This window comes from Hyperolius riggenbachi, chromosome 6 (genome assembly GCF_040937935.1).
Source record: "Hyperolius riggenbachi isolate aHypRig1 chromosome 6, aHypRig1.pri, whole genome shotgun sequence".
Taxonomy (NCBI): domain Eukaryota; kingdom Metazoa; phylum Chordata; class Amphibia; order Anura; family Hyperoliidae; genus Hyperolius; species Hyperolius riggenbachi.
Window position 1 is genome coordinate 292,081,296 of NC_090651.1, and position 12,879 is coordinate 292,094,174.

A 12,879-nucleotide genomic window follows, 5' to 3' on the forward strand; every position below is an offset into this window, starting at 1 on the left:
TCAGGAGGGGGTGAGCCGAAAACAAAGCTTGACAAAAGACTGTCCATTCATTCATTGCTCCATTATTCCCATAGAGCTAAATGACTTTCAGGCACAACTGTACAATAAAAGCTGATTTGGATAACAGTTCCGTAATAAGTGCTGAGCTATTTTATAGGATGTTCTGTTAAAGGGGAACTCAGCTTCCACTGAAAATTACCACAAAAAGAATCTATAAAATGAATGGTATCAAAAAAGTAGCTTTCATTTTCATTTGCAGCCAGCGGTGAATTACTAAAACTGACTGAAACTGAATGTATTCTTCTTTACAAGTTTGGAATCTGTACTATCTTTGTGGGAGTATGGACCTCCTAGAAACTCCCCATCTTGCTGTGAGCTTAGTGTTAGATGCACAAAGCAGGAGCTCATTTTTCATTCTTGAATTAATCCACTGACAAACTTGGTGTCTCCCATGTCTCCAATTCCATGGCCCTGATTCGCTAACCTGCAGTAAGATTGCCATGTGTAGGTACCGCACTGCTATTTTACCGTAACTAACGCTGACAGTGTACCGCACGTTGCATAATTAGCGTGACCCTCGGTGTCTAAGTAACGTGACATTGCTAGGGTAATGAGCGGTTCAAAGTCAAGCTCTACCCATAGATCTTACCTCACCTTCCTCTCCATCAGTGAGTCTGGCCATCAGAGTGGTGGCTCAGTAATAAAATGCATGCCAGATGCAGTCCTGGTGACTCCAGGATATGAAGTGTTGATGGATCTTCCTTGTAAAATAGGATGTCATAGCTTGGGCATTTAGGAAAACGGTGTCCTTATTAATATGCCATTAAAATGTTACGTTACCTACTTATAAGATTTTCTACTTCTTCGGTGTTCCCCACAGTGTAAGAGGAAAGTTGCATTCTGGGTGGATGACGGCCAATATTCTGTTACCCAGCTGTTCTAGACCACTTAAATAAACAGCATGGCCCACACACCTCTTTCTCTTTTAATTAGGTGGCATGTTTACAACAGTGGTTATGGCACAAGTCCCTTATTAGTTAGACCTGACCAAGTGAGACTTTCAATCTGACATGGTCCTTTTATCATGATATTTGCCTACGGTATATCCATGGGCTTTCCACTAACTTGTATCAAAATATTTCAAAATGAATTCGTCCTAGGCATTATGAAAAAAAAATATAGAATTAAAAATATATTTGGTAATGTTATTTTTTTACTTCTGCAAATCAAGGCCTGGCTAGATCAGTGATTCCATAGTTCGGCTATTTACACAGCTTTTTTCCTGAAGATAACTGTATATATTGGACAGCTAGCAACGCATAGACTTTAGCAGAGAGTCAGCCTTCAGCAGGGAACCTGGCAATGTGCTTTGTCAATCTAGTGGGAATAATTGTGATACCTATATTTCCACTTTCATACATATTTGAGGAGGGCTTTCCACAGCCAGACTTTATTTAGATACCCAAAGTGTCTTTAAGGATAAGTCACAACTTAGGTTTTTTTTTTTTTTTTGCCTTGAAGCAGATTTACAAGTAACTGCAGTTATTTATTATTTTGCAGTAATCCCAGAATTCCAGTGAGCTTGTAAGGGTTGGCAGACTTGTTGACAGCTGTCAGCTTTATCTGTGCAGTAGAAGACATTGTTAGGGGAACTGCAGACAGGCAACTGCCGATGGCTGTGTACAGCGTATACCACAGGGATCCACCATGTCACACATTTTCATGAATGGCAGGGTTCATCTCAATGCGTTTACCATCGATTGCTGGCCTTTACGCCACCATAGATTGAGTTTAACAAAAATTAATTAACCCATGTTGACAGACATGTGACACCTATGATCGTTCGTTTTTGAATGACCGACAGGTCCGATTAAGTCGTTGAGGATCGTTACGATCTTCATTGACTTGCACGATTGTTCGTTTCCACCCCGGCAAACGAAGATTGCAGATGCGGCCAGATAGAAGGTAAAACGATAGTTCGTCGGTGGCGATCAATTTCCAATCCATCTGGCTGCATCTGCCGGAGGGTATTTAGTTTCAGATATGAGCTTTGTTATTTTAATGAGAAATCTGACTCCTAAAACAGTCAGTAACAAAGAAGTTTGTCTTACAATGTGGGGAAGATGCTTTCGCTAATTTTCACTGCTGCCTTATATTACCATTGGACAGATTAAAGATATGTACACACATACATTAAACTTTTGCAGGCCTAAACAATCATTCCAGCTGTTAGTTTGAGGTCGGTACAGTCACACCCCATCTTCTGTGCCTATCAAAACACTGGGGCAATAACAATTTGGAAGGGCTAAATCTCAATTTAGCTCCAGAAGCCTTCTGCTTCTCATCCAGAGGATGATCCCCAGAGGATAGTACATTCTGCTCAGATGAGTGACTACGCATAACCTGTCACAGGCAGCTGGCTGTGTGTCAGCCAAAACAATCACAAGTGATGCTTCAGCCAGCAGAAGTAGTCTGCACTGGAGTTTCCTCATTTCCAGTTTTCTGTGGCGAGGACTCAAGAAACAGGAAGTGAAGAAAAATAACACCTGACACGGTTCAGGCAAGATGACCACTATGGCAATGGTTTTAACTCTTATTCCTCCCTCTTTCCAGCTGAAAAGTCTTATGTGGAGATCTAGTTTAACTGTAACAACCATTAATTTGAATGACAGACTTTTCTTAAGCAACGTTTTCTTGTATTGTTCAGGAAATAGAAATTAGCCTAGGAGGACCACTTATGACAAAGAATTTCATGCATAATTCCAGACAACGGCAGTCCTTCCTCACAATAATTGGCACTCATGCAAACAGACAGAGAGAAAAGAGCGCAAACATAAGGAAAACAATTATAATGAAGAGCTTAGCATTGCATTCATAGTGAAAGTATTAAGCGAAAGGTAAACATGGTACTGGAGAATAAAACATATGTATGCATTTTCTTTTGCTCTAAAATTGTTTTTGTTTTTCTTCCATTTTTGCAGGCTGTTTGTACCAGATAGCTCTAGCTATTGTGAGCGTGTGTGAAGGAGTATGGTCCCTTCCTCTCCTGAAACCAAAGCCTACAGATTCTAAGGCAGAATTTGACAGCATCCTACACATGGCTAAACATCTTTTGAATGACACCAAACATCTCTACACCAGCTTTGTAAGTATTATATTCATGCCACTGTTTAAAGTGACCCTGTCATGGATCCATGCCTATGAATACACATTTATACCCTGAAACAGAGGTGTTACAAAACTGCACCTACACTAGTTTTTACCTGAACATCTTTTCTTATTATTTCACCATGCAAAAAAATTCCTGCTGGTCACTCAAGCTTGCTTTCTGATTTGCATGCGGTCACGTCTTCCCTCCAGGGCCGGGCCGAGGCAGAGGCTGGAGAGGCTCCAGCCTCAGGGCGCAGTGTAGGAGGGGGCACACAATTCATTCAGTTGTCACTCCCAATTGTGTTTGAAGCAGAAAGAAATAGGAAAAGGGGATACATGGCAGTGACTGCAAGTCAGATAACTAGAGATTAAGGTATTGGGGAGGTTGGGGGCCCTGGGGCGCCTCTTAGTCTAGTAGCAATCAGTGTGTGACGGCTGGGGCGGAGGGACGCACTTTTTGTCTCAGCCTTGGGTGCTGAAGGACCTTGTCCCAGCTCTGCTTCCCTCCAGTCTTCTGGAAAATCATACTGTCTTCTTTTCACCTAGACAGCATGAGTCATCAGAAGAGAGGGATGAGGCATGATTAGGGGGGAGACCCCAATACAGCTGTGACTAGACTACTTAGTAATAAGTTAATCAATTAGATCTTTAGGATTTCCAAATAGCTGGATTGTACAGGAGAACATATATTCAGGGTAATAAGCAGTGTTTGTGCTATTATTTAATACCTTTGTTTCAATATATGTATTTTTCTTCTGGTCTGACTGTTTTTTAAACGAGCTAGTCTATAAGACCTAGCAGGTCTTGAGTGTTCATTTGTTTATACAGTTTATATCAAATGTTTGTCACAGCTGCAGTAAGGAGCCTTCAGTGACTTCATCACAAGCAAAGGAGAAGTCCTCCACGGATAAACATAAATAATGTCGCTCTTAGACACCATTTTTTCTTGTCTTACCAAAACTTGACTAGACTGAAAATGGGACTGTACTGAACTCTCTCTGCGACTGATTAAAAAGCTGGCTGGGAAAGAGCATGCAGCTGTCAGTCCATGAGTATCTCTGAACAAAAAGTTCCCTTTTCTGTTTTCCAAAGGCTACACTGGTCTTTGTGGAACATAACATGCATAACTGATTACATTTTCAGTCACTGTGGCTGGATAGTGTAATGCCTCTGACACCGGAGACCTGGGTTCGAATCTCAACTCTTCCTTTTCAGTAAGCCAGCACCTATTCACCTATTCAGTAAGGAGTCCTTGGGCAAGACTCCCTAACACTGCTACTGCCTACTGAGCGCACGTAGTAACTGCAGCTCTGGCACTTTGAATCCGCCAGGAGAAAAGCACAATATAAATGTTATTTGTCTTGTCTTAAAAATACATATAATAAACTGTTCCTGAACTGGTAGCGGTAACATTACAATAGGTACCAAGCTAGTTTAAGCATACAAAAGTATTTCTTCAGATCTAAACATAGATGCTGCGGTGGAAAGAGCCCGTGCTTGTTCAGGGCAGACCTTGAAGAAGTCTCTCTGTGCTCCTGGGGCAGCCTGTGAAACAGATGGCTATTCCTAGAGAGCCAGATGTGGCTTGCAGAGTATAAGCTGCAGTCTGTGGTGCACACAATTTACCTTCTTTCCATGCAGCCAGAGCTGTAATTCTACTACAACCACCACTTCAGCACGAACAAGGCCTGAAGTACAGCTCAGCCAGCAAAATGGAAACATGCACTTTATAATGCATAATCGTAAAAACTGATGAGGCCTCTATATATGCATGAGAACATGAAACAGCCGCATGTGACACGCCTGTGACCTTGGGATGACATGATGATGAGCCTGACATGAATGGGTTATAAATATGCGCACACCTTTGTGTAGACACTGAGGACTCTACACAACATGACTAAAAACACTTGCAAAGCATCTGTGCAGTAGCACCATTCACCTATTTTAAAAACTGTCATTGCTTAAAATGTTAGTGTGCTTAAAATAACTTAAAGTGGGACTAAACTCAAAACTTCCACTCTGCTCTATAAGATTAGCCTCAGCATAATAACCTATATAGAAAAAAGGTCTTCCATGAAATGCTCAGTGCAGTTTGCCTTCTTAAAACAAAAGGCATTTGCAATAATTCAGCTTTAAAGGTGCCACTGTGGTCTCCCACAATGCAACACTACCGAATATGCAAATTATCTCTTTATGCCCCTGAAGCCAGGCTTGCATATGCAGTAGTGATGCATTGTGGGAGACCACAGTCACTCAATTAAAGCTGAATTATCGCAAATTATTATGATTATTATTGATTTATAAAGCGCCAACATATTCCATGGTGCTGTACAAAGTAGTTCTGTTTTACGAAGGCAAACTACACTGAGCATTGGCTTTATAGTAGGAGGGCTTTTCTGTCTCTTTTAGTCCCCTATACCTCCCTATTAGTTTTGGGTCACCCTAAGCTGCTTGGGTATTCTGTTGAAATGTATGGAAATCCTAAAAAAAAAAAAAAAAGCTTTCATTTGGTTTAATTTTCCTGCTGGATCTGGGCTAATATGATGGACTTCCTGTGTAAAAAAAAACAATATTAAGGCTTTGTCAACAAGCTGCACAATTATTAGAGTGTACCCTTATTATATTATTCTTACCATTGCCATTATGTAACATTAGTGACTGTAGCTTATTGTAAAGCTTATGTTTACTTTGTATCTGTTTTTCAGAAATCCAAATACCCATATGAAGGGGACCACAAGTTGGAAAGTTTACCAGTACTGACCCACAATGCAGCAGAGCTGTCTACTATTCAGGTAACTAAATCTTTTTATAGGACTGTTAATTTATTTTGGAAACTGTGAGAAATATTAATGCACATCTTAAAAGCAAAACCAGCTGAAAAGTTACAGAAGTTCATTATTAAGTTAACCAACTAATGTAAACTCACAACACCATATGCCAGTATTTGCACTACTGAGCACCATGAGGTCAAAGCTCACATTGGGCCCACGCTGGAAGAACTCAAATGATGAACAAGAGTGTAGTCAGTCAGTAAACATACTGCAGAAAGGGCAAGTACTGTTTAGGTTGGGCAGCTGGAAGAGTAAGGGTCAGTATTTAGGTTGTGTTGTTGCATTGTCAAGTGACAAGGCAGGCAAAAGACAGATGCCAAAGCCATAGCAATAGTCATTGCCACACACACACACACACACACACACACACACACACACACACACACACACACACACACACACACACACACACACACACACACACACACACACACACACACACACACACACACACACACACACACACACACACACACACACACACACACACACACACACACACACACACACACACACACACACACACACACACACACACTCCACTAACTTGCTTTAGTTATAGCTCCATTCTCCATTTATGTAATAGGTTCAATATATGCATTTAATAGGAACTATACAGCATTTTTAATACACACATTTTTTAACTTTACTTTTCTTTTGCAATTAGAAATGAAATACTTGGTGCAGCACTTTGCTGGTTCTGATCTCCACACCACCAACGTCCACATCCCTCGTCTCCTTCCCTTTCCCAGTCAGTTGGTGCCCACTAGAAAGACTGTCAGCAGAAAGAATAAATGTACCCCCCCCCCCCCCCTCCCCATGTGGACTACCTCATTGTATTGATCAAAGAGCTTTGACTGACGGGGAGGAGAAAAACACGTGAACGGCTGAATCAGATATTTTACATTTTTAAAGCAAAAGGTTTTTTATATGCAAATTCATAATAAAAAGTCTTAAATAGTTTCCCAAACAGTACATTTATAAAAACCGGTTCCCATGCATGGGTTTTAGGTCATACCCTGCTAAAAACTCTTAGATATATAAATGTAGTAGGATCTTATAAGAATCTGCCTGGTAATTATGTCATCTAAGTCAACAATTGCCTGATGGTAAATGACTTTCCAAACTGATATTTTTTTAAGTGGCAAAACTTATCTGTGACGTGAGCTGATGAGTTACCAGCAAATCAGAGTGCTGGGAAACTGTACAACTTGGAAATAAATACAGTGAAGTGAGAAAGGTTACGCTGTAATTAATCATGTAGCGCATTAGACCATTCTTATTTTGAAGATATTATGTCTGTAAAATGATATCATGCTCAGAAGAAAATGACACTCACAGATTAAGCTGTGTCACTGAAGTTTGACAGTAATTAGCCATTTGGGGCAACTTGTCCTGCATAAGTAGATGATGTCACAGGAGCATGTGATATATTTTGCATGGAATGACAAGTTCAAAGAGCTTGATGTCATCGACAGCTGGAAGCTTTTGGAAACAACTCGCAAACACGGGTCTTCCTGCGCAATTCCTGACCTCAGGAAATCAATGCTTAGCAAACCTCCCACAATTCATAAGCAATGTTCATCCGAGCAAGCAGAGGAGTAGGAATGATTTCCTGTCTCCGTTTCCTGTCATCTCCGGGTGTATGATGCAAGTGCGCATCTAAAATCACAAGAGGAAAATAGTCAAAACAATACATCCCCAAATGAAAATAAGAGTGAAATCTCCGATGATGTGAACTTTGCATGGACACGCACAGCTGAACACAAGAGGAGAGACAATGAGCTAGGCTGACATCTTGTGGTCAGAGCAAAATTACACTGCAAAACATCTTCATAAAGCAGGAATTGTTCACAAACTGTATCTCTGCCTTACTTGAGAAACTAGGGGTAGAATCATGGTTCAAAGCAATTACACTACTGAATGCTTCTAGGCATACAGATGGTTTAAGGTGAATATGGACCATAGAATTTTATGGACCATAGACAAACTACCAGCTTGATAAGGCGAGACTATAGGGGGGAGAAGGCCCAAGGTATCCACCTAGATTATACCATGGATGGTGTGCCCCAGCAGCCTTTGAAAGCCCCTCAATAAGTACAACGATTAGACAGTGTTAAGAACCAATCAACAAGTCATCATGCTCCCATTGCTAGCTTGACTGCACTGTTTAATATATGAGACACTCACTTGGTCACTGCGGAGCCCTGCCCCTCCCCATAAAAGCGCAGAGTGTGCAGGGGAGTACACGAAGCTGATACAATGACAGAATAAGGTAGTCATACTAGACGTATTCATTCTTTAACTCACAGCTTGGTTTTTTGGTGCCTATCTTCTGGATCTATGCCTGGAGCATAGCCTTTTGAGCTGTGCATAGAGAACTTGGGATGTGGAAAGAGCAGATCCATATACATCTGTTAATATTACTTTTTCTACTTTATCATCTTATACAAGGCTAATTACTAGAAATAATATACTGTCAGTGTATCCGCATGCCCTGCAGCAAGATGCTGCCGAACAATTACACAACGCACCATAGGCATCCAGGGAGTACGTATGTGCTTACCGCCTGGTAAGTTGGATGCAGATTCCGGGTGGCATTGAATACTATTCCCTCTCTGAGCCATAGCAACTCACAGGGAAAAGTATTTAGGGGTCCGGCTAATATCGCTGTCACCCGAATTACACTGTAAATCCCGCTGCACCGCTCTAGACGTAATAGCATTACGTCTATGGCGGCGCCCAGGTCAGGTGCAACTTGGCAGTGAGCGTGTGCCCAAATGGCCTGCTTCGGTCATGAGGAACCAGTATGTGCAATGCAGTAACCCATGGCAACTAATCAGTAGCTCTTTTTCAATAACTGTAGAAAACCAACATCTGAGTAGTTGTTATGGTTACTGTACTTTGCACATCGTTGCTTCTCTTTGCATCGCCTTATTAAATAAACCTGGACGATCTTTCAGCCCAGTTCTTACTGCCTGATCTGCGACTCATTCCTTCTGTGCCACTTTTCCCATATTAGTCTTAGCCATGGAGAAACGCAAACCATTTTTAAAATAGGGCCCTGTGCCTTAAGATTTTCCATGTGTTTGAGTCAGTTTCTCCTTATGCCTTGAAACAAAATAACCCTTCATCTGCCAGCATTTTTTTTCATTTCCACCAAATGAATGTATCACTGTGTCGGCTTAATTTCCATGCGCACACTGGAAGCATGGGAATAATTCCCAACTTAGTTTAGCAATTTCTAATGTAATAAAAGTGTTCCACACTCTGGCCTCATGGGAATTGGCATCTCATCAAGGAATGTTTCAAAGCTGATATTAACACCATTTATGAAACATTTGCCTTGATGCATGAACGTGCAGTTGTGGAGCGATATTTTTTTAACCCATGCTGACCAGCTGAGATAGTAGGAAAAGTCCATCCAAATGGCTAAAGACATGGTCAGTCTACATTTACATTATGGGAATCTAACAAATGCTCTGTAAATCACAACTCTGGCTTTCCTTCATGGGTGGTTGAAGAGGTGTAGTGGCTGGAGAGTCTAGCAGTGGCGGGATAGTGTACTGGTTAAGGGCTCTGCCTCTGACACAGGAGATCTGGGTTTGAATCTTAGCTCTTCCTGTTCACTAAGCCAACACCTATTCAGTAAGAGACCTTGGGCAAAACTCCTTCACACTGATACTGCCTATAGAGCGCACCCTAGTGGCTGCACCCTAGTGGAGACTGACATATTTATTTCCTTTTCAACAATGTACATTGCCTAGTTGTGCTGCTCATCCATTGCCTTTTGCAGGAGGGGAGGCTAGGGAACATATCATTTTAAGCAACACAAATGTAAAGTGTATATGTAACTAGCTCTCAAAATGGTACAATAGCTCATACAGTGCCATAAGTCCAGCTACATGACAAACCAGAGAGCTGAATCTAGAAGCAGCTCTCTCCCGTTCACTCTTCCTGTGTGAAAAACGGGAACTCAGTGAAAATGGCTGGGTTGCTGAGGAAAGAATCTGAGAGAGGAAGGAGGATATGAGAGGATCGGGACCAAAATCAATAATTTAACACAAATATCCGCATCACTGATTTGTGAATAAAAGTTTAGTTTACTGTTATCTATGACCTTACAGAACACAGGCCTCTGTTGCAATTCTGATTTCAAATTTGAGTTGATGTGTGGCAGATGAAGCAGTTAAAAGCAATTCCATCCCTGCTGAAGGATTATATAAACGGACTTTAAAGTGTTTCATATATCTGCCTAAAGCTCTTCTTTAAAAGAACTGTTTATGGTACATCCATGAATGTATAAATGTCAAGGATGCAAAACATGTTAAAAACTTTACGACATTGGCATTCTCCGCTAACCATAAATTGAAGGAAAAGATGACACAGAGGAGGCAAGCTGACCATGGTAAAAGGAAAAAGGAGGCTATGATGTGATTTGCAGAGTGGTCTGTAGATGTGATAACAGATCAGCAAATCATGAATACAATCCAACGTCTATACAGTAGAACCATGATGTGGATGAATTGGACCATGCTGCATCTTATAAACAAAGTTAAAGCATATATTTATTTGTGGGAACATTTTCCTGTTAGACGAAAGGGCTAGTAGGGTGAAAGAACAAGTAAATAAGATATGCAGAGATGTTTGGGCTTCTACGAAGTTGTTTTTCTCGCTAAGGAAAACAAGATGTAGCATTTTCCTACTTAGTGGTTATAAGGAAAATACAAGTTCAGTATGTTTTAATTCCTGACGCATGCCCAGCTTTTCAGAGTTTAACGCTGAATTATTATTTTTCAGGTCCCCACTGGTCTTACAAAGCTCAGCTCTGAGCTCTTCATATATCAGAAGCATTTTGATTGGCTGAAGAAAGCTGCACATGTTGTCCGTCCCATGGATCACGAGTTCATCGGCATTCACAATCGTATCGAGAAGCTGGTGAAGAAAATTGATTCTTTGGTGAGCAGACAGTAAATGCTGCATGCTACTTTATACTGTATGATAGAATATTCCATGCTGCAGGATCTCTTGCGAATATAGATAGCATCTTGAGAGTTATATCCATTGCTCAAGTGAAAAATCAACCTATTGGTGTCTATTTATTGACTGTCTGCTGCCAGGAACATTTAAACTGTTTAAAGCACCAGTTTCTGCTCTGTTAACGTTACAGATACAGTATACCTTAAAGCAAACCTGAAGTGTAAGTAGAATAAAAAAAACAAACAGATAGGCTCTGGGTCCTGTAGAGCCTTCCCAATCCTCTTACGGTTCCCTTATTCTAGCGCTGTCTCTCCCATTCAAATTTCCTGCTTCAGAAGTCTTCCCCAGCCTGAGCGCTCCCGGTGACATTCAGCTCCATACTGCACATGCACCAATGTGCGAGAGAGCGCACTCGTGCATTTGCGCACTACGGAGCTGGATATCTTCGGGAGCACTTGGGCTCCTGAAGACTTCCGAAGCCTCCTACGGCAGAAGAGAGCAGTCTTCGACTCATCGGTTGGAAACTGCTAACGGGGGAGACATTGCTGGAACAAGGGGACCGTGAGAACAACAGGAAGGCTCTTTGGGAACCAGAGCATTCCCTCTCCTTAGGGAAGTATCTGTCTTTTTAATTTTCTTTATGCTTTAAGTTCACTTTAAAACCCTAGTTGTTCCTAGTACCAACAAATCTTTAAAAGTCTTTAAATACCTGTATTTTTCGTTTTGCCATGTGGTCACATGAGCCATGCTGCACGATTGTTTTTCACCCATCCAGCTCTAAGGCCCAGTGTTCTCCCCAGGCTCTTTTAGCTGGGTGCTCCACCCGGCTAATTTTGATGAGCACCCGGCTGTCATCGGCTCATCTCCTCCTATGATATAAGCAGAGTTGGGCACAGAAGCACCAGCCCAGCATTCTCTCATTTTGCCCCACCCGGTTACTTTTTCATGCCACCCGGCTGGAAAAAAATTCTGGGGAGAACACTGAGGCCCCTTTCACACGAGAGGCTGAACAGCTTGTCGGGCCCATAGCCTGCATTACATAGAACAGAATCAAGCTAACATTATTTTTAATCAGATTTCTGCTAAAGTCAACTGTTATACATCAACTGCAACTTACTTTTTGATCTTTCACCAGGGTGCTATTGACCTCTGTAAGCTAGCTTAAGTTTACTGTTTTAGTGTTCAATTACTACTGTATGGTTCTTTTTTCCTGTTATATTCAGAGAACTAGAGCGTTACATCCAGTTAGTTTCCACTCAGGAAGCCTTCCTGGTCTCCTACGTCAATCTTGATCTCTTTATCAGTGATCTAGGTCTATTTGGCATTTGGGATCCTAGGCTACTTATTAGATGACCCCCCTACTATAATCCAGCACTATACTTAATGATGTTATTATTTCTTACAGATGGCAAAACTAAACATTGCCCGGGCCAGTGATTCACCACTGCCACAGCTTCCCACTACCACCTCCCAGTGGGGAGTAGTCCAAACTGGCCACGCCATTTTCCACCATTTCCACCTCTTCTTGGACTACGCAACACGAGCCTTGGTAGTGATGAAGAACAAATTGTAAAGACTTTATCAGATCTACACCTCAGGATGGGCCACTGCGAAGCAGGTTGTTTGGGGGCACACATGCGGCCGCATAGCGCCTGAGTTGGGTGCCGCTATAGCTGCAATGCTATAGTCCGCTGCCACAATTCGGCCTACTCTGCGCCCAACTCACCGGTGGCATTTCCATACGTACGCGGGCCACTGTGTTGCAATGAGACCAACCCAGCCTGCCTGATGTAGAAAAAAAAACATTCCTTTTCATTGAGTCAGATCTCTGGATCTTTCAAAACACAGTTGCCTCTCTCCTCCTACTGCACCTGAATTATGGGAATTGTCTGGTGACTCTACAATTTTCTTTTCA

At 41.7% G+C, this 12,879-nt stretch overlaps 1 protein-coding gene across 1 annotated transcript; it reads left to right on the top strand.

Annotated features, from left to right (window-relative positions):
* The first annotated feature begins 610 nt into the window (after positions 1-610).
* On the top strand, positions 611-12,564 carry IL11 (interleukin 11). The gene is made up of 5 exons (XM_068242204.1): positions 611-764; positions 2,982-3,145; positions 5,859-5,945; positions 10,785-10,943; positions 12,370-12,564. Exons 1-5 carry the CDS (start codon positions 611-613, stop codon positions 12,535-12,537), a joined length of 732 nt encoding a protein of 243 aa, XP_068098305.1. The 3' UTR covers positions 12,538-12,564.
* Positions 12,565-12,879: the final 315 nt, after the last annotated feature.